Below are 22,496 nucleotides of genomic sequence, written 5' to 3'. Positions count from 1 at the left end.
ATTGGTACCTTCGTAGTAAACAGTCATCCCGCTCCCTGTAAAGTACAATTCCCAGCCTAGATTCTTGTTGGTAGCATCGGCGGTGGGCCAATGCAACTTGTAAGCTGTGGCGTCTTGTCAACGCGGCCGCTGCCTCGCCGAACGTACCAACCAGCGTGCGAGGCTTGCCAGGCGGCCTGTAGCCTGCTAATTAGCCTTCTTCGTCGTTCAGTAGCGCGGATCCGGAACGCTTTGCTTGCTAGAATATATGTGTGCTTGAGAGGGACGAACAGCAGGATAGCCTTCCTGCATTTATTCTCGTGGGATGCCAGTGGCGGAACGAGAATGTAGAGGTCGATAATGCGGCGGAAGCGGCGGATACATCAGCTGTACCCTCGTGTGCGTCTCGACCTCTGTCGCAATCGCGCGCCTTGGTCGGACCGCCCCATCCGGCTTCGTGTCCGCCACCCCTCCCTGGCCATCTAATTTGGAGAGGCTGCTGCGAACTTATAGTGGTTTCGGGCGACCAGGCTAAAGATTGCGTGCCCGCGAGGCAGCATCGTCATTAGCCATAGCTTCTGTTCCGTGACGGTTTTTGTGATTGAGCAATTCATCGCTGAGTGAACATATACACTAGGCCATTAGGATTTTACTGGTAAACATCAGAGAGGAAGCGATTATGTACTGAAGAGCCCAAGATTCCGAAACTTTCGCTATGCGTGCAAGTTTCCGCCGCTCACTGCTATGTACGATGCTATTATCTGCGCCTGCTCCTCTACGTGTAGTAGCGCATGTCAGGCCTACAACACCTCTCGGCGACTCATACCTGCCACCTTTCAAATCTGCCCAGTTGTCGGGCCTCGCAGCAAACAGCGTCGAACGTCGCTATCCACGGCGCCGCCGCGATGAACCGGCCCTTGAGAGTCAGCCGGAAACCATGCCGCCATTCTGTGTAGCTGCTGGCAGTCTTCCCACAGCTGCGTGGCTGAGACTGATAAAAAAACACAGACAATCTAAGGAGTAGCAAGGGCCTCGATTCTGCCCACACCCATGGAAACATCAAAGACCGAACCCCCATCTATTTTAAAACATGAAATGCAGAAAACTTGACCGTGTGGGCTTGGGTCGATTTTCAGCGATCAGTTCCACTCCCCGCCATCGACTACCCGAATTCTGTCCAACCTGTAGCCAGGTGTTACTTGCACCTTGCAGTGTTGATATAAAACAGCACCTAGTTCCTTTGCTACTATGAAGCATACATTTTCATGTTTAGCACCGGCCATCAACGCGATGAGAAACGCTCATGAGAGGCTCTTGTAACTGATGTATATCTCTCTTCGACTGCACTTGTCAGCCCAGACACTGCGTGACCTAGCCGTGCTGCGGTCAGACGTATATGGACGTTTTATACCAATTTGCCAAGAATGATCGAGAAATTGGTATTGAGGAGAAATTAGAGAATGAATGAGCGCCTAGCACTTTATATTCGACCTCTTTGAGCAACGGCGCAGAGGACCAAAGGCCGCAAGCCTGCAGAGAGGTGACTTCGATGCCGTTATGCGCCTTTGTCGGCACCTGCAAACCGCTGAATGTCGAAACACCCCGCGAATTTCGCTTCACACGGACTAACAAGGACTGGGCTGATTCGCAAGCCACGACACTCAAGCCGCATGGCGACGCTGACGTCGTCAAGGCTGCTGATTCTGTTGCAAATGGATTTTTTGTCTACATGGGACAATGCTGGGAAAATGCTTGTCAATCTTCGAACAAAATTGACATGTCACGATTGTGACTTGAGCTCACGACTGCACTCCTCGAAGCGGCCCTCTCTCGTCCAGTGGTGCCCCATGTCGGTGATCGTCTCGCCGATGCCAGCGATGCTGTATCTGCGCTTGAAGCAGTCTCTGCGAGTGCGTCGGGAAATACAGGCTCGGGGAAATCAGGGTATTCAATCATATTTGCGTACGTCATCGTTGGCGTCCCTTGGCTCGAACTTGGAGTCCATGCCCGCGGCACAGAAGATATCCTAGCCGACACTGCGGCAACGTCAGTCATTTGCCCCCAGACCCTCTCGTTTTGAAGTTCTTTGGTTATTGCAGCATACCTTTTGTACTTGTTTCATGGTCACTGCTCAGTAGCGCGGCCATGGGGCTCATTCTCGCAGTACTGTCTCCCAACACGGCCCACGTTGTAAGCTGTCGCAGAAAGTTGAGCTCGGCCAGTACAGCGGCATGATGTCGACTCAGCAACGGCTCCTGGCATCGAAATTCTGATGAGGCGCCCCAAGCCCATTCGAGTTGGCTGTGCAGTGGCGTCTTGTTCCCGTGATGGGCTTGAGGGCGACACTTTTCCACAATGGCCCGCGCTGCCGCGAGACCACGATTCGCTTGGTCAATTACAGTATTCAGTCGCGTGAGAATTTGGGCGGGAGCCGCTTCGAGGAGTTCGAGGTGTTTATTGCGCAGCGATATCAGATCCTGAAGATCTTGGTGGCAGGTTTGCACGAGTTCGAGGCAGATGCGGATCTCGTTGGGGACGCGGCCCGTATCTGTGACTGCGTTGAATGCTGATCGCAGAGATGCAAAGGCTCTCATCTCAGAGGGCGCTCAGAAGGTTTTGATGGGGTAGATTGGAAGATGGTTCATCAAATTTAGGCCGAATAACAGCATCGCATCACGGTATCAGTGACTTTGGGATGGAGCAGGGTATGTCACAGGTATCCATGTACGAGAGAAGGGCCCGTCTGCACATGGCATCTGCACAGTCGACAGTTCACTGGTATCATGATGCTAAATATAACCTTTGGTTGCGCCCGCATTCAATCCAAGACTATCAACATGGCTTCGCACTCCACCCCGCGGAAGGGAGGTACATGATTGACACAACCAACTCTTGGTAGTTACTGATACGTGTACAGTACCCGTACTTGCCTCAACCTGACGCAGATAGCGGATTTCCTTGCATTCCTTCGACAGGGCCTTGCAGAGGGGGCGAACCGTGCGCTGCAGCTGCGTTGTCGCCTGCTGGGACGCTTTATTGGCCTGCGGCGGTGGTGCCATCTGCAGCAGTAAGGGATAGCCTCGCAAGGGTGTACTGGTAAGACTTTCCCCAACAGGCACTGGCTCCACACACTAATCTGCGGGAGCTAGGAGCTAGTCGCAGTCGCCTGAACAGATGGCGCTATTCTCGCCGAACCTAGGAACTAGATTCAAGTTGCTCCTTGGCTTGTAAATCATGAGTGGTGCCAATAAGAGACTTGGAAGCCACACAGCGAAGGGCACATTCTATCAGCATACAACTTGTGAAATTACTACAACTGTTCATACACTAATGAAACCTAGCGACTGGATTGAGAAGACACCACAACTGGCTCAAGCAGCCTCTGGGGAGATGGTGTAGGAGCCCCGTCCCGGCCCCCCAGCTTGCACAGACCAGCCTCGACAACGACTCCTCGCGTCGGCCCACCCGCCTCGCAAATGAATTCCCAGTCACTCGGGTGAGAGAACAGCATGTAGCCTAATTTGGCGCACTCCTCAATTATCGCCTGCAGGTGGCCCACCTGCTGCTGCTGGAGCTGCTGATCGACAAAGAAGCGCAGGAATAAGTTGAGTGAGCTGGCTAGCTCCTGGGCCTGCATCGCGACCGCGGCGTCCCCGAGCGGGAGCGAGGTCCGCTGGCTGCGAGCCGGATGGAGAAGAAAGGCCGAGAGATTGCGCCACTTCCGAAGAGCTAGCGTGTTTGCTGCGGGTGAGGGCAGTTAGCGTGAGAAACGAGGAAGCTTTTTTGTTTCAGGCAGATAGGGCTTTTGTGCAAGGGTGGGCGGGCGGGGGGCGGGTGCATACCTTGAGGGTCGCCAAAGCGGTCGCTTTCCGCCGGTGGTATGGCTCGTAGAAATGAGGCGGCTGGTGCGGGTAGCATCGAGGGACCGTGGGGGGAGTGCATGTCGATACTGCTGAAGAGGACTCGCATGAGGACATGCCGGAGGCCGACTCGTCGGCTTCGTGGATCGAGGCAGAGAGCAGCGGCGCTTTGAGCGTCCAGCGACGTCGAGTTGGTGGTCAATGGGAAACCAAGTTGGGTCAGAACTGATGCAAGCGCTCTGTTATCGACTGTGACTGGGTGCGTGTGGTAGTAGCTTTCGACATGTTGATCGATGAGTGCCCCGATTGATTGCGTTTCTTGAGCAATGTCCCTGTCAGGAGTGGCCTCGAGCAGGAACTGGTTCAGTTGGATGTCGTGGACAGGAGTTCCTTTATCCGAGGGATATTCCTCGAATTCACGAGGCAGAACCCCATTGCCCTGTAAGCCGTTGCGCTTTCCCTTGCGCCTGAAGAGGCAGAATGCCACAAGGAGACCAATCGCCAGACCAACGAGAGCACATCCAATGGCGATTCCAGCAGTTGCTCCTGTTGAGATCCCCGTTGAGTGTGACGACACCGGCGGCGAGGTGCTGGATGTTGAAGTCGGTACTTTGCTTGTGCCGGTTTTCGCATTCGTTGTGGCAGTAGTCGTCGTTCCAGAAGTCGCCGAAGTATTAGGCGTTGTTGCAGTTTGCGTTGATGGTGTAGAGGGAGTTGAAGCTGTTGGAGTTGAAGCTGCCGTAGTTGACGCTGTTGTGGCAGAACCAGCAGAGATGCTGCCAGCGACGACGCCTTGCGCGGTCGCTGGCCAAGGCACTGCTGCCCCGCCGGAATAAAGCTGCCCAAATGTGGCAGTTGCTGTCACTTTTCTATCACCGTTCCATAATTCCTTTGATATGGGGCGGATGGAGGTGATTGGGGTTGAGCCGGAGATCGAAACTGACGTGAGAGTTTCTGGCCAGGTCACCATGCTTCCATCCGAGTGCAACACTCCGTATACCTGACTCGGATCTGGCTGGTTAGGTCCTGTAAACAGGGTTGTGACTTCAATTGAATAGACTGCAGAAGACATTTTATCGAGAGTTGACAAAGTTGTGCCTTATGGGAAGTCGTCAAGCAGACGCATGAGGCGCATTATAAGTTTTCCTGAAAATGAGTGGCAGAAAGGCTCGGCCAAATAGCCTTGACCATATTAACGAGTACCCTTGCGAAGTGAACCCTTGTCTGGTATTCCCGCTCGGGAAATGAGACATACCTTCCGGATCCATCTTCTTCTGCATTAGCCTGCTCATGGACCATCTTAAACGGTACAAATTTGGAGAGCAGACAATGGAGCGTCTCACCCAGCAGTGTGGCGTGTGATAGATGTGGGTTACAGTGCATCGAGAGCGGGTTCGTCACAATCCTTCGGCCAGCCGTCAAGGCGGACTCAGCCGTACTGGTGCATGGAGGTCGCGATGTGGGTTGCAGAAGTCTCCAAATACTTGCGCGGAGAGAAGAGTAAACGGAAAGTAAAGCTATGGGGTTTGATTGTATGTACTGGTAGGCCGATGCAGCCACAAGGGTCAAGCTTCGTGCCAGGCGCCACCCATTCCGCCGCAGCCAGTGCACTGATTCTCTCACGTCTTGATGCCATCTTAACGCCGTGCAGTTGGACACTGAGATGCCATATCGGTACTTAAGATGTCTCAACAGGCGGATATAATTGTCTCCATTGACTTTGGCACCACTTTTACTGGTAATTGACTGCACTCACCCATCGATCCTACATCTCTAATCAATTCAGGTGTTGGATGGAGGTCGCCGCGAACGCCAATTCAGGTCATCAACGATTGGCCGGGCAGCGGAGATCGAGGAGAGCGTAAAGTGCCAACGAAGCTGATCTACAATGCCGACGGGACACTCTCATCCTGGGGCTACATGTGTGCAGATGACGATGACTTTGACTACCCGACCAACGGCTATGAGCCCGCTGGCAAGGCACGCCGCGAGTTTTTCAAGATGTTTGTCGACAGCGAAAACCTGGTAGCTGCGCAGGAGCAGGGCGTGTCCCAAGCCCCCAGATCAATGGAAGAAGCACAACAGTATGCCACAGACTACCTCAGACAGGTGTATGACCACGTCAAAAGATCCGTCGAGATGCAAGTCGGGCTGGGCTATGTCCCTGGCGGATGGGCGACCATGGCAGTGGACTTTTTGTTTAGCGTGCCGACGACGTGGACGCGAATGGAAACCATCAACGCTTTCAAAGGCATCATGCGAAATGCGGGGTTTGGCGTGGAGGGACCACGGCATTCTGCGCAAATCGACCTGACAGAGGCCGAGGCGGCTGCTGTCGCAACGCTCAAGACAAGTGCCATCAAGTTCAACCAGGGAAGCCTATTCCTGACCGTCGATGCTGGTGGTGGGACGACAGACCTGTCTCTGATGCGAGTCACTTCTACAGATCCAGACTTTCCGCAAATGGCGCAGCTGGCTGCTGTCAAGGGCATTGGCATTGGCTCCACGCTCATCGACCGCGCCTTCATCCGGCTGGTCGACCAGAGACTCAACACCTGGCCAGACGTGCGGGACAGGCTACCAGCCAATTTCGCGATCCGTATGGCGCATGGCCACTATTTCAGGACTGTCAAGCACAAATTCGGCGAAAAAGTGTATATGCAGCCAAAGTTTAAGATTCAGATGGAAGGCGTCTCGCACGACTTTAGTCATCCGGGACTGGGTGTTGAAAATGGGCGAATGGTGTTTTCCATGCAAGTGTCCAAGCAAAACTGGTTGGGCTTGTGCTAACGAAATGTCAGGTTGGAAATTCAATCCTTGTTTGATACCCAAATTGAGGGGGTCATGAGACAGACGACTGAGCAGCTGAACTGGCTCAAAGAGAACGGCATGCCTGATCAAGTGGCATGTTGCACCAAAATCCCACCCAAATTCCAACAATAGAGTACTAACATTTCTTTCAAGGAGTTTGTGATTCTTTCAGGAGGATTGGGAAGCTCGGCCTATGTTCGACAGAGCATTCAGCAACAGCTTGTGAGCTTCCCCCATCCAAACGCCACAACTGCCGTGGTTGTCCCCTGTCAAGATCCCCAGCTCGTCGTCGTTCGCGGCCTTTTGCTGGACCATCAGCAGCGGATGGAAACTGGCAACCTGTCTGTTCTTGCTTCGAGAGTTGCGCGCGCGAGCTACGGTGTCGTCGTCAAAGAGGTGTACTCGCCGGCGAAACATTTTGACGAAGAGGTGATTTCAGACCCGTTCAACTCGGGCAAGCGCTGGGCGGTCAACCAAGTCCAATGGATGATTCGAAAGGTACAGTAATTCAGCAGCAATTATGTGCCGCATCCAATTTACTGAGTCTAACATACTATATAGGGTGATCTGGTGAACCCGAATACTCCATTGGTCAACAAATTCGAGTTTCATCTTGCGGAGCGAGATACAACGCGATCATGGGACGCTGAGATTGTAATTTCTCAAAACGAGCCGTCATTTTTACCGAGCAGTCTGAAACAAGGTATTTATCAGCGAGTCGTCAACGGGGCATCTACTGACCAATTGTCAAAATATAGCCGGCGTGACGAGGCTTTGCTGCGTCAAGAGTAACCTGGAAGGGGTCCAGCAGCACCAACTGGTACTCAAGCAAAAACGAGGCACGTGCCTCACCAAAGGCCACAAGTTTTACATTTGCGAGTTTGAGGTGCGTGTCATTGTGGCGCCTGCCGATTTGCGGTTCGAGCTGTGGTTTGGAGGACATAGGTTTTCGGGAAACCACGAGCCGATCGGCGTCAAGTGGGATGAAGCGGGAGCTCGTGTGAAGGCTGGGTAGAAGTAGTGCCGCCTTGGATCTAGACTAATAGATTTATTTTCATATGAAAGCCTTCAAGTCACTTGCTTTGTTGAATTTTCATATATAGCGTAGTCTGTGGGCGAGGAACCAGGTCAATCACACCATAGACACGGTGGATATTTTAAATAAACTCGCATTGAGACTTGACGAGCGCGAGAACTTGACTTTGAAGCTCACTTTGCCAAACACAAGATTGTCTATCATCGAATGGCCGAGGTCCTACTGAGCATTCCAAACTCAAGTGTCTACTCATAGGCTCGCTGCAACAAGGTGCGTCAGACGACTCCTGAGGTGCAGCAGTGCCGGATCTAGTCTGTTCACCTGAATAAGGCGAGGTATCGGGTAGCTGCTGGGTCGCGTATGCCTGGCGCAGATGCCCTGCGTTTGGCTTTGTAATCTGGCACCGCGTCGACGCACGCTAATTTGACACTCTACTAGATGTTTATACGCTGGAGAGTGCGTGGCTGGCGCGGCTCCGGCTCAATAGCGACGAGGAGCGGCAATGCATGCACGGTGTCGTGGACAAGAGGATGACCGAGATGGAGACAGATGCGTTGCGGCGGGAGCTTGCCGAAGTAATGTCATTTGTAGACTTTTATTTGCATCTTTCAAATCAATATACCGTTTCCTGATATGTAATTATATCAATGAGTGTCTTGTCGCGGCACTGTCAATCTTGGTGGTGCGGCCTATAAGCACAGTCTAATATCGGCCGGCCATTAAAAATCTACGATTCTGGGCACTCTATCTGAGAACGGCTCGTCGATGCACTGAACGACCAGAGAAAGAGCGGCGTGCAAATGAACTTCTTGGCAAGCGAGAGCCAAAAAAAAAGACAAGATGAATATGAAACGGCCGAGTTTAAGCCAAGCTGGCGTTCCCACGGGCCTGGTCGCAAAACTAGCCAGAGATGCCATTTCCATGCGAGCTCAACGATCAATCACATAAAATGGAATCACATATAGACTCTCAGATTATGAAAAGTGCGGAAATCTTGGCTATTTCAATTAATTGTCATATTTTAGAAATGGGTGGAAAATCGCTCGTGGGCTGATTGTGCTCCGGACGGGTGAGCCCCGGAGCCAGCCCTGTGTCAAGTGCGTTTCGTATCTCTGCGATCCGGCCGGTCCCTGGCCCCCAGCCAGCCCTTTCCCTACTCCTGTCACGTTTTCAACTCTCCGAAAGCGAGTGAGAAGAGAGAAACTCGATCCACTGACATGCCCAACTGCTCGCTACGGTCTAGTTGGCTTCCGTGCCTCAGGTCTCCCCCGCCGCCGCCGCCGCCGACGTCCGGAACGTGGGTGAGCCGTCCGTGTAAGTGAAGGCCAAGGTGTTTCACCACACCACAGAACAGCTCCGGTTTCTCGAATTTTAAAATTACACCATTTCGCTGCTCTGCAATATTAAGCACCGTGGTCCCGCAAGCTTAGATTTTTTGTTTTCTTTTGTTTTGTCCATCTACAACTGCTGCGCTGTCTAGACTTTTCCCCCACCCACTCTCACTCTCTTTGGTCTCTTCCGCGTTGACGTGGTCTGCCGTCTTTACTAATTTACATCAATCTCTTTACGTTCTCTTTTCTCTGCTTTCTTTTTACATATAATCTCAAAAAAGCACTGGACTGCTTCAGTATCATTAACCCCCCCGTTGCTGGTTCGACTTGGAAGCCTGCACATACACGCTCACTCAATTACGACGACTTTGTTACGACACGATACCTGCATCACGCGATATATCCAAACTTACGACTCCTTTCACTAAAAAATGCCTTCATTAAAGACGACGGCTCTTGCCCTGCTCGCGGCCACCGCCACCGCCATGCCTGCCACCATCCGCCTCAGCTCGCGCCAGATGCAGTACCACGCGCTCACCAAGCGCCAGCAGGAGAATGCGCAGCAGTCTGGCCTGAGCGACTTTGATATTTTGCAATTGTAAGATCCTCAAATCCACTTTCCTCCTAGAATGAACTCTCAGCTTACGCAATAACCCAGCGCCCTCACCCTCGAGAACCTCGAAGAGACCTTTTACCGCCAAGGCTTCGCCAAGTTCCCCGAGTCCGACTTTGCCGCGCTCGGCCTCGACAAGCAGCAGATCACCGACCTGCAGCAGATTGGCAAGACCGAGGCCGAGCACGTCGGCCTCCTCCAGTCCTCCCTCGCCCAGGGCGGCGTCAAGCCCGTGCAGCCGTGCGAGTACGAGTTTGGCTTCACCAACGCCGCCGGCATGGTGCAGACGGCCGCCGTCCTCGAGAACATTGGCGTCTCGGCGTACCTCGCCGCCGCGCCGCTCCTCTCCGACAAGGCCATCCTCAGCACCGCCGGCTCCATCCTCACCGTCGAGGCCCGCCATCAGTCCTCCATCCGCGTCTTCTCCAAGCAGGTCGCCGTCCCGCAGGCCTTTGACGCGCCCCTCGGCCCCCGCGCCGTCTTCTCCCTCGCCGCGCCCTTCATCAAGTCCTGCCCCGAGGGCTCCAACCTCAAGATCGAGGCCTTCCCCAAGCTGGCCATGATGGCCGGCGCCAGCGGCGGCAACGGCACGAGCAGCGGCGCGCTGGCTGTCGGCTCCAACTTCAAGGTCCAGGCCGACGGCAACACCGGGTCAGAGGCCACCAACTGCGCCTTCACCTCCGGGGGCGTGTTTCCCGGCGGCACGGCCTTTTCCAACTTTACGCAGGCAGAGGGCTGCCAGGTGCCGCAGGGCGTGGCGGGCATCACGTACGTGACGCTGACCAAGAGCGCGCCGCTGACCGGGGTCCTGACGGACGACATGATTGTTGCTGGGCCCATGGCTGTGGCGATTTCTTAATTATTTCATTTTGTGCTCTGTTTTTTTTATTCGTTTTTGTACAAAGGCGCGGCTCCCTTCTTTTCGTTTTTTTCCCCTCATGAGCAAATGTGCTTTAGGCTAGCCAGGCAGAGCTTTTATTATTATAACATGGGTTTTACAATCACCATTTCCAGGTCTTTGCAATTCCTGTGAGTATGAATTAGTTGCACATCGATCACTCTTCAAAATGCATCGGGTCAATCAGAATCTCGATATCGAATGTGCATTAGTGCAAGAACCGCATCTGTGATCGGGGGGCTTCGCCTACCGCAATGGCCGCATTCGAGATGAACATGTACGCCATCTTTCCAGTCCAGCTCCCGCACTCGCGCTCCGTGTTTGGCAAATACTGGCAAAAAAATGCTGAAACTACGTTGAGGCACCATTGCCCTGTAAACAAGCCGAAACCCCCAAGCACACCAAACCTCCGACACGACCCTGTCGCATCTCCACCATTGTGCCTCACATTCGTCCCGTGTCACCAAAGCCACTTTAGCCCATCGGCATTGCACACATCATTTGCGCCAGCCATCTTTCAACTGTCGTGACAAATATCTTTTTTTATAAGCGTAGCTACTTTCTTATGTAAATGCCACGGTAACCACCCGCCGCAGAGCTTCTCCGCGTCAGGCTTGGCAAATTGCCATGCCCGAGCGCCATACTCAAGCCTCCTCTCCACAAACTAATTGGAAACCCTCAGCGTGCAACTGCAGCTGTGAATATTTTTACTAACGCCATGTATGCCTGTCCTGCTCCCATCTCATACATGTTTAATCTACATTTTCAGCTCGATGGGGTATTGGTCAGAAACAGCCTTGTCCGTAACAGATATCGTCATGTCATGCTTAGCACTTCATCTCGGTTCCAGAGTCTCCTCAAAATGGTCTGGCCTCGAGATAAGCCTGAGCCTTGGCCCAAGCGGCCTTGTCCTCGGCAGGCAGCTCCTTGCTGTCCAGAGTCTGTAAGCCTTGGTTGATGGCATTAACAAAGTCAACGACAAGGCGAACATCCTCGGTCAGAGCTTCGGCATACGGAACAAAGGTCTTGGGGAATTTGTCCAGACGATCAGCTCGTGTCTCTTTGCTATCGCTAACTTCGTCGTCGTCGAAAAAGGTGCGCACGGCAATACCGAGGCCGATGTCGGGCTCCTGCAAAAATGGAAGTCTGGTTTCGTTAGCGCAGTCTCAAATGATGAGCACGACAGCAACTTACTTTTGGCTGATTTCAAGATGGTCGTCTCTTTCACGCTGGCATTGGCCGTACATGAACATGGAGGCGACAATGGCTTCAATAAGATCACGATCCGCCTCACGAACAGCCGAAGACAGAGAGCGGAACATGAGCAAGCTCTTGTTTAAGGGACCAGTATAGCCAAATACTTGATGTCGCAGCTTGAGCAGGGTGGCGGCTTGGCTGATGAGAACCACAGCAGCCTTGTCTGCGTCGCTCCCCTTGCGAGGAAGGCCGGGAGTGCCGTCCTGGTACTTGCCCGTCAGTGAGCCAAACTTGACAAGCTCGAATGCCAAAAGGGCAGCCTCATCAAGAGCAGGAGCATCAGGGCGAGTCTCGGTGGCGTCCTTCAGTGCCAACAAGGTGGTAGCTAGGGCGTTGCCCCATTTTGTTAGCTGATGTGAATCATTGACATAGCCGCGGAGGTGGAGGAAGCGCCAAATGGTAACTGAAACGACCATGTCGATACTGTCGATACCGCGAATGGGCTTTTCACGGCTGATCGTCTTTTCGACAAAGTCGGTATTGGCAAGAGCGAGAACCTCGAGATATACGGGACCAGCAAAGTCGGCCGGGAAAAACCCACGCAAGTCTTTTTCCTTGACGTCCCAGCTACCGACAACCTGAGACGGGACAGGCTGCAAAGCTCGGTGGTTGATCTCGTGCGAGAATTTAGGGTCGAACCATACACGCATCGTAATGTCCTTGTGTCCAATGCCACGATGAACCCGGGGAATGATAAGTCCGAGGGACTGCTCAAGGATGGGCACAAGCTTGGACGTTATCAGCTTCTTATACTCGTCCGAGGCAGCACCGTCCAGTGTTGGCTGCACCAGATAACGACTGTGTGTTATACAGTTCAGAATTCTGGGGCCAATTAGACCAGTGTTGAGGTAGTGGAACAGCTCGGCGGGTAGCTGTAGACCTAGATATTCGTGATTGTCCTGAGTGAGGTTATCGAAATCGTTGACTCGCACTTCGCCCGCCTCGGTAATGTGGACAAAGTGATGAACGGCCATTCTAGCCCTGCGGTACTTGTCGATCCAGGTGGGGTCCTGGGCAACAAGTATGTCATTAAAAGATGCACATGCTGCTGCGACAGATTTATCCGATGTGCGCAAAATGTTGACGGCGTCCATGATGGTGAAGGGATGCTGATAGATGGATGGCTCCAGCAGAGGAGGGAAGGTGGACAGGAACGAGGTTCCGCTCATGAGAAGGGCATCAATGAGCATGGCCTCTCCGCTTCCAATGGTATGTATAATGCGCCTCCTTGAGATGGAAGTGATGGTTTTGTTGTCAAAGTCAATGCTGCGGATTACAAAGTCCCTAACTGGGTAAAGCAGGAGCTCCTGTGAGCCCATGACGGCGGCAACTTGATCAGAATCGATCATTTGAAAGTATGCGAGCTATACATCATTAGTTGTGGCCGGGATATCTAGCAAGTCTGGCGTACCTGGGCGCTCGCATTGTAGGGAGCGACAAGAAAGTGAAGTTTGCGCTCGTTTAGAATCGCTTGCAAAAGAGGGTAGAGGTTCTGGAGACGGAATGCGCCTGAGCCTGGTTAGCCTATGTTGAGCGATACGGCGGCCAGTATGCGTACCGGGATTGGCACCGAAAGTGTTGACAGCCTGCTCTGCTGACGATTGCGAGTAGAGATTCCATGCCTCGTCCGTCTTGGCGTTGGCATTGCGGCCCCGCTTGAGTGACACTTCATCCTGACCGGTGATGGACTGGCCATCGAAGATGAAAAACGGGATGATGTTGTTCTTCTTCCAAAGATCCAGGTTTTGGTTAATGTGCGTATTGATGCCGGTCAGGCCGCCAAGGGCAGAGAGGAGCGGTTCGTGAGCGGGCGTGGTATCCAGAAGCTGGCCAAGGTAGTAGGTTGCGTCGATACCAACAGCGCAGTCGTCGAGCTCGGACAATTCGAAGGGGCTAGACATTGTTAGCTGAATTGGTTGCGAGGGCAGAGAGACGCATACCTCGCCTGACCGTTAATCCAGGGATCCTCAGCTAGGACTGCAACTCGTCAGTTTCTGGTCAAGAGGTAATCGTTGCAGTTATAGAGTCGACCACGTGACTCGAACCCAGTCCCCCAATGCAGAGAATGAGCTAGAAAACGCCGTTACCAGCTGCTTGTCCAACTTCTATCCGGCCCTGATACCCCGTGAAGCTCTGACATCACTTGGCTAGAGCAGGACCAGGGGCCGCATGCGATCGGAGGCATGATGGGATAGCGACGGTGCGAGCAGCCAACGGTTCGCAAAGTCACACTGAACGATGGCAACAGAAATAACGCGGTAATTTGCTGATGCGCACACAGGAATAGAGCACTACTCACAAGGCATGTTGTGCGGTGTGTCGCGACTAGGCTGGAGCTATATTCTCGCAAAAGACGAATAGCACCGTGGGTGGCGCGTGAGCTGCAGAAAGAACCGACGAAGTAGCACAGAGCGATAAATCGCAAAGTTCGACCGAAAACGAGTTGCAAAAAGCGTCGTGTGCCGGGCAATGGCTTGCTTGGGAGGATCGTGGAAGTTGGAGGGGGGCGGCCGTTTATGTACTGTGGAAGTCGGGTCAGTCAGTTCAAACACTAGCACAGAGACCTGTCGCTGCGAGGAACGGCCTGGCGAGGAGGTACAACAAACAAGAAAAAAGCCACAAGGGTGCAAACCACGGTAACTTGGATGGTTGCTGCGGCGGGATGACACACTCGCTTGCCGCTAGGAGGAGGTTGGCGAGGGAAACTTGCCCGTATGTTGACTGCCGTAGCTAGGAAAGAAGAAGGGTCGGAAAAACGAGCGGGCCATTCTCAAAGGCGCGCGTGTGATGGAGGGGCGGCAAACGAACAGGTCCAGCGCTGTAGGTAGCCTGTTGGTGCCAAACAGGCCCACACCGCAGCTGTGATACAGTGGAGGCCAGCAGTGGACTCGGCAAACTTTAGGGGACCTGTTAGCGGGTCAACCACAGTGCACCTGCAGACTCGCACTGGGCTAGAGACTGTACAAGATGAGGGACGAATACCAATACAGGTCTCTCGACGAGAAGACAATTACAGATAAAAAGAAAAGAAACAATTGGCAAAGAAATATTGAAGACTCGTATAATCTAATGCAAAATCACATTACACCTTAGGAAAGTCGCAGGCATGAGGACATGCTCGCAAACACGCCCTCAGACAGACGCACACTCTCAGCACTAACAACAGGACCATAGAAGAAGGAAAAAGCTTGCTTAAAGTAAAATAATCAAAAATCAGCAAAAGTTTCAAGCTAGATTCTAGTTTATGCTACATCATCCTTCCAAGAGGGGATCACTGGCCTCCTGCACCTGAAATAAGACGCATTATTCTTATGCTCCCGGAATGGATTTCTCTGCACTTTCCCACTCCCCCGCAGATATTCCTCTGCCATCATCAGCACGACCGGCTCCGTCCCACCGTAGCCCATGTTTTCATATTCCCGCTCTTCAGTCGCCGTCATTTGCTCGCACAAGAGAATGTGGCCCATCTCCCCGCCTCTAATGTGACGCAGATGTATGCTGCGCTGGTCCAGTCGCTTTTCCGACGACCGCGCCTCTATGACCTTGTCCACGACATTGGCCCAGAGGCCGTCTCGCAGATAAACACCGTCCAGCCAAACATTGTGACACCTGATCAGTATGCTCGAGAGGGTGGCTTCCTGCAGGATCAAGTTCTCCAGACGCACACGGCGGAGGCGCTCGGGCGACCACGCCGACAAGAGCCGGCCAACACTGTATGCTGTCGTTTCCAGGGCTTGTCTGCCAAACGCCCTTGCCGGCAGCGGCACAAACATCTCCAGCTCGCGCAAAGCTGGGCTGCTGAGCACCGCACGCAAAAAATCGTCTGCGAACTCTTTCCAGTATGGATCCGTCTCATAGTACATATTGACGGTCACGGACTCTAGCGTCCTTATCGCGTCTGTCAAGCTCTTCATTGACGTCTCCTGGTCAGGTAACCTGTACGAGTCACCTGTGCCATTCTCCGAGAGGAGACGGGTAAAGGGGAACATGCTGAGCCGCAGAGTCCGGAGCCGTATCCCTGCGTCGCAGAGCTTGGCGGGTAGAGTCGTCATGATGGGGGCGAAGTAGACGTCGCGGAACGATTCGGGTGCCTTCCACGCTCCCTGGAGCCCGGATTCAACGAAGCGACCCAGTGCTTCGAGGTCATTACCCTCAAGAACGTCTCCGGGGTCCATCGGCGCTCTCCGCTGCGCGTCCATCTCCACCGTTTCCAGATGTGGGAGCCGCACCAGACATGCCACAAGATCACTGGCAAATGCACCCGTCTTCAGATACTGGCGCCCCTGTGTCATGCATTCTTTGAAAACTTTGTATCCGTCTTCCAAGATCTTGCGGTAGCGAGGTGCATCAGGATGTAGCGTGTCGCTTTTGTGTCCGATGTTGGGAGTTTCTAGGTCAAGGTAGCCCACGCCGGGGATTTTGGCTGACTGGCCCCATGTCTCGAATAGCTTTTCAAGGTTCTTTTCCATAGCCGCGACTCTAACCCTCTCATGGTATTTCTCGGGATATTCCATGTAAGTCAATTTACCACTAAGTAGCTTCAAGAAGTCGGCTAGTTCCGAGCTGATGCGATTTGAATGCTGGTCCAGACTGTCGAGCATTCGAAGGTCGTATAGACCTGCATGTATGATTACGCCGCGAATACATGATGCAAGGTGAGGCTGCTTCGAAACCTTGTCTGCCTTCTCAACCGAGCTTTGCTCCACAGAGATGGACAAGTAGGAGAAAAGCATCGGCGAGGTCAAGTCGTGGAAACGGCGGCAGACAAGACGCAGGCTTTGTAGAACATTGCTGCACTCCCTCCAAGGGGATTTGTGCCCCTGTTTCCAATCGTCGAGCGTGTGGAGGTCTTTGAGTTGCGACTCGGCGAAATGGCCGAATATCTGCTCCAGCAGCTCCGTAGGCATGCCATCAAGTTGTTGGGTAGAATTCATCATGTTCTTGGAGAGTCAATATGGCACGAGACGAAATGAAATAACCTGTTGTGACAGATAAAAGCCAATACGACGTCAGAAATGGTTAAAAGTAACAGTTTTGTTAACACTGGACTTTACTGTTGTGGTGATGCATGAGTAACCATGCTGCACTTGGGCAACTAGATACCCCTCACCTCTAGGCAGCCGTGCAACCTAAGTGACACTGCCACTCTGGGCAACTATAGCTTTGCTTACGTCTATCAATTTGCCCATCTCTAACGCTTTTATCCATTTTTTTCTGATTTATGGTGTTTACGATGCAAGCTGCCAGTTATGGCGCGCCATAGAAAGCTTGCCGCCAACGAGGGACCAATTTAACCCGTAGCTTATCTCCAGCACCAGCACCCCGCCATTTATCGCTTCCTTCCGCCACCTGCTCCTCCATCGTTTATCAGCCATCAGCGCCACGAGCCAAATTCTAGCTATTTTCAACAGCCTGTCTCTTCATATCTTTCTTGTTTGAGCTTTTCGTCTTGTATAATAAGTACCATATACCGCTGTATGACACAACATGGCGCAGTCTGGTATCCCAATCATTGACATCAACTCGGCGGACGAGGCCACCACTGGCAAACAGCTCGTCGATGCGGCCGAGGAGCATGGCTTCATCTACATTCGAAACCTCGGCCAAGACATTTCCGCAGAACAGATCGATGAAGCCTTTGCATTGGTTTGTACAGGCCTGCAATACCAACCAACCTCTTTCCCGAGCTAACAATATGCCAGTCAAAGAAGTTGTTTGGTGCGCCGGTGGAGGAAAAGGTCGCCTGCGCGATCCAGACAAATAACCGCGGCTGGGGCGGCCTACACTCAGAGACACTAGATCCCAGAACACAAAAAGTACGTTGAACCGGACCTGCCCTTCTCAGGCCTCGTGCTGACCACTTTCTTCAGGTGGGAGACTTCAAAGAGTACGTGTCTACACCATCCGGATCAAAGCAACCACACAACCCAAGCTATCAAATAGATCCAAGTTATCAAAGGGATCCAAGCCGTCATGCAAATACAATCCATCATCGAGATCCATAGCATCATGCTAACGCCTACAAGAGTATTCAACATTGGCCTATTCAAAGATGGCGAGCCTCAACAACCACTTCCGCCCACCATCGTCGCCGACCAAGCCCGCCTCGAGGCGTTCCGCGATGCCTGCACTGCCATGTGCACCAAACTCCTGCTTCTCATCGGCAACGGCCTCGGCGTACGTCCTCTCAGTCCTCCCTCTACCTTTCGTTCTTCTCACCCAAGTCCCTCTCCTAGGTCGGCGACTTCTTCGCCCGCGCGCACGAGGTCAAGCCCGGCGACGAATGCGACACCATCCTGCGCCTCCTTCGCTACCCTCCCCCCACCAGCACCGTCCACTCCGCATCGGACATGCGCGCCGGCGCCCACTCCGACTATGGCTCCCTCACCTTGCTCTTCCGCCTCCGTGGGCAGGCCGGTCTGGAGGTGCAATCCCGCGACGGCCTCACCTGGGCGCCCGTCCCCGTGCACCCGCCGGGCACGGAACACGACCCAAGCCCGCCCATCCTCGTCAACATTGGCGACCTTCTCTCGTACTGGACCAACGGCCTGCTGCGCAGCACCGTGCACCGGGTCGTGTTTGGCGGCGAGGTAGTGCAGGGCGAGAGCGCAGCGGAGCCACGGTACTCGATGGCCTTCTTCTCGAGCCCATCACCGAGCACGCAGCTCGGCGTCGTCCCGAGCGAGCGCGTCAGGAGCTTTGTGCCGCGCGGGCAGAGCACGAATCCGTATGCGGAGCGGAAAGTGATGCGCGCGGATGAGCATCTGCGGATGCGACTGGCGGAGACGTACGGCGATCTATACAAGGAGGGAGACAAAGCCTAGCAGCCAGAACAAACTTTTGCATTCAAAAAGGCCACAAATGTTTGTTTGATCTATACAAAAAGGAAGAAAAAGCCTAGCATGCCGGAAACAGCCCATTCGTTGTATTCTGGCACGCCCCAATGTATGTTCTATTCAAAACGTAAACCACCATAATAACACCATGCAATGCATAATACCCAAAAGTACAAAACAGTCTACACCAGCCCACAATACCACCGCCGCCACGGATCCTGAAACCCATCATAGTACTTTTTCGTAATCCGCGCATCCTCCGCAATCGACACATGCTTCAGCACACGCCAGTCGTACACGGTGATGCAGTCCCGCAGCCCAACGTCGTCCCTGCGCGCCGCATTCAGCCTTGCGATGAGGGCTGAGGTCTCGGCGCCGTGGTGCACGCTATCAACGAGCAGCAGCAGCACGCGACTCTGCTTCTGCTCCTGCTTCTGCTTCCGCTGCGTCTTCCACCATGTCTCGATGCATGGGACGACGCGCGGCACGTCCACGCCGTGCTCGTGGAACAGGCTCGTCAGTTCGGCGAGATGCAGCAGCGCCGGGCTCGACAGGAGCAACGTCTTTCCGACGAATCCGCATTCATCGCCTACGTGCTTGCATCGTAGCCTCTGTGCCTTCTCGCCCTGAGATGAAACCGTCATGGGGACAGCCGGTGCTGGGAAGCGTCTCTGGCTGTCCATCTCCTGCGTCGGTTCATCCTCCTCTGCATCCGAGCTCAAAATCTCAATAACGTCATGCTCAGCTGTTTCGGCCCTGCGCGGCTCCAGCTTCACCGTGGCTTGGCTGTCTAGGCCATCAGCCGACTGGGAGTCACCGTACGAGACGTTGACGTCAATGATCCCCAGTGGCGTCCGCGGCGACGCAATCGGCAGGACGGAGCTGTCTCGTAAGCTTGCCCTGCATGCGCGTTTGAGGCTCTGCTCCGAAGAGCGCACGTCCTGGGCCCGTTTCGCCGGGGCAAATATTGCCGTCTTTTGCGGGGACAGTTCCTCGGTCGCCGAAGACGTGGAAATCGATATAATGGAGATGGACGCATCTCTCTGCACATTTTCTTCACGAATCGTCTCTGTCAAGGTCGCGTGGTGGCTGTGGCGGCTCATCTCCGTTGCCGCCTTGGACGACTGGCTACCCGCCGACGCCGTGCTCTGCGTCATCTTGGCCGGTGACGGCGTCGGCATCGTGCTCGCCGTCGCCTGGCTCACCGCGTCCACCGCGATGCCCCGTGGGTCGGCGCCCTCCAGCTTTGCAATCCAGCGCAGGTTCTCCTGGCTGTCCTCCAGCTCCGGCTTCTCCACGGCCTCTATGGCCAGGGCCTGCAGCTCGTCAAACGTCACAACGTCCGTGTAGTCCCGGTCAGTGTGCAGCTTGGTGACGGCGGGGAAGCGCGGCGTCCAGAAGCCAATATTGCCCGGCTTGTCAAAGCTGAAGCAGCGTAGATCCACAACCATAGGGTTCGTAAACGCGACGGTCAAGCCCACGGGACACTGGATGCCTGCTGGTATGGTCAGCTTGGTGGACGTGTTCTCCGCACGCGGCACGGCTGAGAGCTCGCCGAGTGCGAGAAATGATCGCAAAAGAGCCTCGGAGAGCTCAACAGCGCAGACGACGGTAAACTCGGGTCTGTGGTCCCAACGCCTGACTTCTTCTTTATTGTTCAAACACCCGACGTAGAAGTGCGTCCACTTGAGGTTCGGTATACGGTATGCCTTGGCCCTGGCAGCATGAAAACCAGCACCCACTATCGCAAAGTCGCCTACATCGCCAAACGCCCCAATATATTCCTTCTTCAGCTTGATGCAACGACACGACGTGGTTTGTCCATTGTCGCCGATGATGATGTATGGCTCATCAGGCTTCAGGACAAGCCCCTCACCTCTCTCAATGACGACCTTGGCAAAGGCCTTTCGCAGAGCCGATGCAGCCATGGAATGACGAAAGTCAAGTATTTCTCTTTGTACCAGTACGGCAATACCACGCTCGCAGTGGATGACCTTCTCAAGAAGCTTGAATCGCTCTGAGTGTACCACGTCCATAAGGGACTGGTCATCCAGCAGGAAAATGTCGTAGTAAACCATCAACAGATGCTCATACGGATTTGGTCTAAATTATTAGCCAAGACTCTCCAGGACATAATGAAGTACTGACTGTGAGTCTTGCTCCGTATTCAAATACCGTCCTCGACGAGTAACATGGCCACGGATTTTATGAAATGGCATTATCGTGTTTTCCTAATATCATTAGCTCGCATCACTGCGCAATCCTCATCCACTTACCAAGTCATTGTACACAACCAGCTCGCCTTCTAGTATACAAGCTTTTTGAAACCCGCACTCATTCGTATTAAGCCTGAGCGCTCTCTCAATCGCGCTGTACCAGTCAGCATCCTCGTTCCTCAACACATCAAACAACCAGTACTCACGGTATAACCCTCTCTCGATCTTCCGTGCTGTCTTTGCCGCTTTTGGAGAATATCTGCACCTTCTTTTTCGGTCTACTCATATCCACATGAATCTGACAGTACTCGCCATCCATTTTCCTCTCCACGCTCATCCGCCCGGTACCGATATCAATGCAATGCTTGATACTCCGTCCTTTGTGCCACTGCTGTCTCCCAACTTTCACACCCAGCTTCGGCTTAATCGTCGCCAGCACCCTCCGTGCACTCAGCGCCCCAGGGCCCCCCGCCGCTGCCGTCATCGGCAGTAATGACCCGCGCGCGGCGGAAATCGCATCCAGCGCTTCGGTAAAGTCGTCGCGAATCTGGAGAATGCACGGCAGCACCGGGTCGCAGGAGCGGTAGAGCAGCTGCGCGTCAAAGATGAGCGGCTGGTAGTCCTTCAGGACAAGCCGCGTGAACCACTTGGCGTCGCGCGGGGAGAGGCGTCTGTAGACGGATTCCAGGTCGCCGCGGCTCTGATGCGACATGGAGGCGCTGGACTGCCGGATCGCCGGGGCGCTCCATCGGATGCGCGCGGCCAGGCCGTGAAGCAACTGGTCTACTTCTTCCACGGTGACTTGACACCGGTCCTCTTGCACAGCGTTCGGCTATTCCCCCCAAAAGGTAAGTTTCTCTCGAATCCTGATATTTACGACAAAGGAAAAAACTCACAGTCACGGAGAGAATCCTCTCCACGCAATCTGCCAAATCGACTCCCGCACCCGGCCGCTTGTACGTCGTCAGCTCCAGCATCCTGGAAGCGCCGAGCATGAGCGCTCGACCGATGATCCTCTCCAGCGTCGGCGTCTGGATGCAGTACACCCGGTCGGTGCGCTTCTCCGGCAGCAGCGTCGACAGCAGCGCCGCCAGGTCCGTATCGTGCGCGTCGACGGCAGTGCGGTGCCGGCGAAACCACGTGTGCACCGCGGCGACGTTTCTCTTGCGGGACTGGCATAGCCGGTACGAGTGCTCGAGCAAATCGCAGACGGCCGAGAACGGAAGTGGCATGTTGGGGTTTCCCGAGAGTTGGTCAAACTTTGCGACGCTCGTTGCGACTGGCTACGGAGCTGTCTTTATTCAACCATGGCTGCGAGCCGCAGGCAACAATACCGATCTATAAAATTGCCTCTGATTCGTTCAATAAAGTAATGAAAAGTCTCTAAGCCTGTCCAAAATTGAATTTATGACGCTGCTAGGCAGCCCTGTGGCGTTGGTCCAAGTATGCCTGATCGTGAAGTGTCGCGCCTTACTACATCATTAGCCCGCTAGTATAGCTAGTGCGACGCGAGCCTGGCGGGCTGTCACATGGGCAGTCTCCACGTGGATCAAGACTCACTGACATGAAATTCTCTTTAACATGATTTAGTTTCTTGACATGGTTTGCTCGTTGGCATGATTGACGACCGGACATATGTCGAAGCTGCCAAATACCGCA

The 22,496-nt window shown here is 53.8% G+C and overlaps 8 protein-coding genes across 9 annotated transcripts; 3 read left to right on the top strand and 5 right to left on the bottom strand.

The window, feature by feature from the left end:
- Positions 1–1,704: 1,704 nt before the first annotated feature.
- LMH87_002439 (uncharacterized protein) lies at positions 1,705–2,573 on the bottom strand (the record flags this gene model as incomplete). 2 transcript variants are annotated; one of them, XM_056193896.1, is made up of 3 exons in its annotated part: positions 1,705–1,719; positions 1,783–2,015; positions 2,084–2,573. In XM_056193896.1, 3 exons carry the CDS (start codon positions 2,571–2,573, stop codon positions 1,705–1,707), a joined length of 738 nt encoding a protein of 245 aa, XP_056050888.1. The 2 variants fall into 2 exon arrangements, with proteins under 2 accessions (XP_056050888.1, XP_056050887.1); XM_056193895.1 differs by lacking the exon at positions 1,705–1,719 and having other exon boundaries at positions 1,735–2,015.
- A 743-nt stretch (positions 2,574–3,316) lies between these two features.
- Positions 3,317–4,911, bottom strand: LMH87_002438 (uncharacterized protein; the record flags this gene model as incomplete). The annotated part of the gene is made up of 3 exons (XM_056193894.1): positions 3,317–3,720; positions 3,822–4,429; positions 4,784–4,911. The coding sequence occupies 3 exons, from the start codon at positions 4,909–4,911 to the stop codon at positions 3,317–3,319; spliced, it is 1,140 nt and encodes a 379-aa protein (XP_056050886.1).
- A 611-nt stretch (positions 4,912–5,522) lies between these two features.
- On the top strand, positions 5,523–7,665 carry LMH87_002437 (uncharacterized protein; the record flags this gene model as incomplete). The annotated part of the gene is made up of 6 exons (XM_056193893.1): positions 5,523–5,577; positions 5,626–6,592; positions 6,641–6,743; positions 6,804–7,148; positions 7,212–7,353; positions 7,409–7,665. 6 exons carry the CDS (start codon positions 5,523–5,525, stop codon positions 7,663–7,665), a joined length of 1,869 nt encoding a protein of 622 aa, XP_056050885.1.
- A 1,783-nt stretch (positions 7,666–9,448) lies between these two features.
- On the top strand, positions 9,449–10,489 carry LMH87_002436 (uncharacterized protein; the record flags this gene model as incomplete). Its single annotated transcript, XM_056193892.1, has 2 exons — positions 9,449–9,615; positions 9,676–10,489. 2 exons carry the CDS (start codon positions 9,449–9,451, stop codon positions 10,487–10,489), a joined length of 981 nt encoding a protein of 326 aa, XP_056050884.1.
- An 896-nt stretch (positions 10,490–11,385) lies between these two features.
- Positions 11,386–14,091, bottom strand: LMH87_002435 (uncharacterized protein; the record flags this gene model as incomplete). The annotated part of the gene is made up of 6 exons (XM_056193891.1): positions 11,386–11,674; positions 11,723–13,149; positions 13,197–13,294; positions 13,344–13,678; positions 13,726–13,762; positions 14,085–14,091. The coding sequence occupies 6 exons, from the start codon at positions 14,089–14,091 to the stop codon at positions 11,386–11,388; spliced, it is 2,193 nt and encodes a 730-aa protein (XP_056050883.1).
- A 208-nt stretch (positions 14,092–14,299) lies between these two features.
- On the bottom strand, positions 14,300–16,722 carry LMH87_002434 (uncharacterized protein; the record flags this gene model as incomplete). Its single annotated transcript, XM_056193890.1, has 3 exons — positions 14,300–14,306; positions 14,392–14,466; positions 15,074–16,722. The coding sequence occupies 3 exons, from the start codon at positions 16,720–16,722 to the stop codon at positions 14,300–14,302; spliced, it is 1,731 nt and encodes a 576-aa protein (XP_056050882.1).
- A 550-nt stretch (positions 16,723–17,272) lies between these two features.
- On the top strand, positions 17,273–18,609 carry LMH87_002433 (uncharacterized protein; the record flags this gene model as incomplete). The annotated part of the gene is made up of 5 exons (XM_056193889.1): positions 17,273–17,431; positions 17,488–17,601; positions 17,656–17,672; positions 17,812–17,962; positions 18,022–18,609. The coding sequence occupies 5 exons, from the start codon at positions 17,273–17,275 to the stop codon at positions 18,607–18,609; spliced, it is 1,029 nt and encodes a 342-aa protein (XP_056050881.1).
- Positions 18,610–18,803: 194 nt separating this feature from the next.
- Positions 18,804–22,069, bottom strand: LMH87_002432 (uncharacterized protein; the record flags this gene model as incomplete). Its single annotated transcript, XM_056193887.1, has 5 exons — positions 18,804–20,724; positions 20,770–20,852; positions 20,898–20,991; positions 21,044–21,669; positions 21,734–22,069. The coding sequence occupies 5 exons, from the start codon at positions 22,067–22,069 to the stop codon at positions 18,804–18,806; spliced, it is 3,060 nt and encodes a 1,019-aa protein (XP_056050880.1).
- Positions 22,070–22,496: the final 427 nt, after the last annotated feature.

The sequence above is a fragment of the Akanthomyces muscarius genome, chromosome 3 (assembly GCF_028009165.1).
Source record: "Akanthomyces muscarius strain Ve6 chromosome 3, whole genome shotgun sequence".
NCBI lineage: Eukaryota > Fungi > Ascomycota > Sordariomycetes > Hypocreales > Cordycipitaceae > Akanthomyces > Akanthomyces muscarius.
Note: the sequence above shows the minus strand (reverse complement) of the source record. Positions and strands in the feature narration are given on the sequence as shown.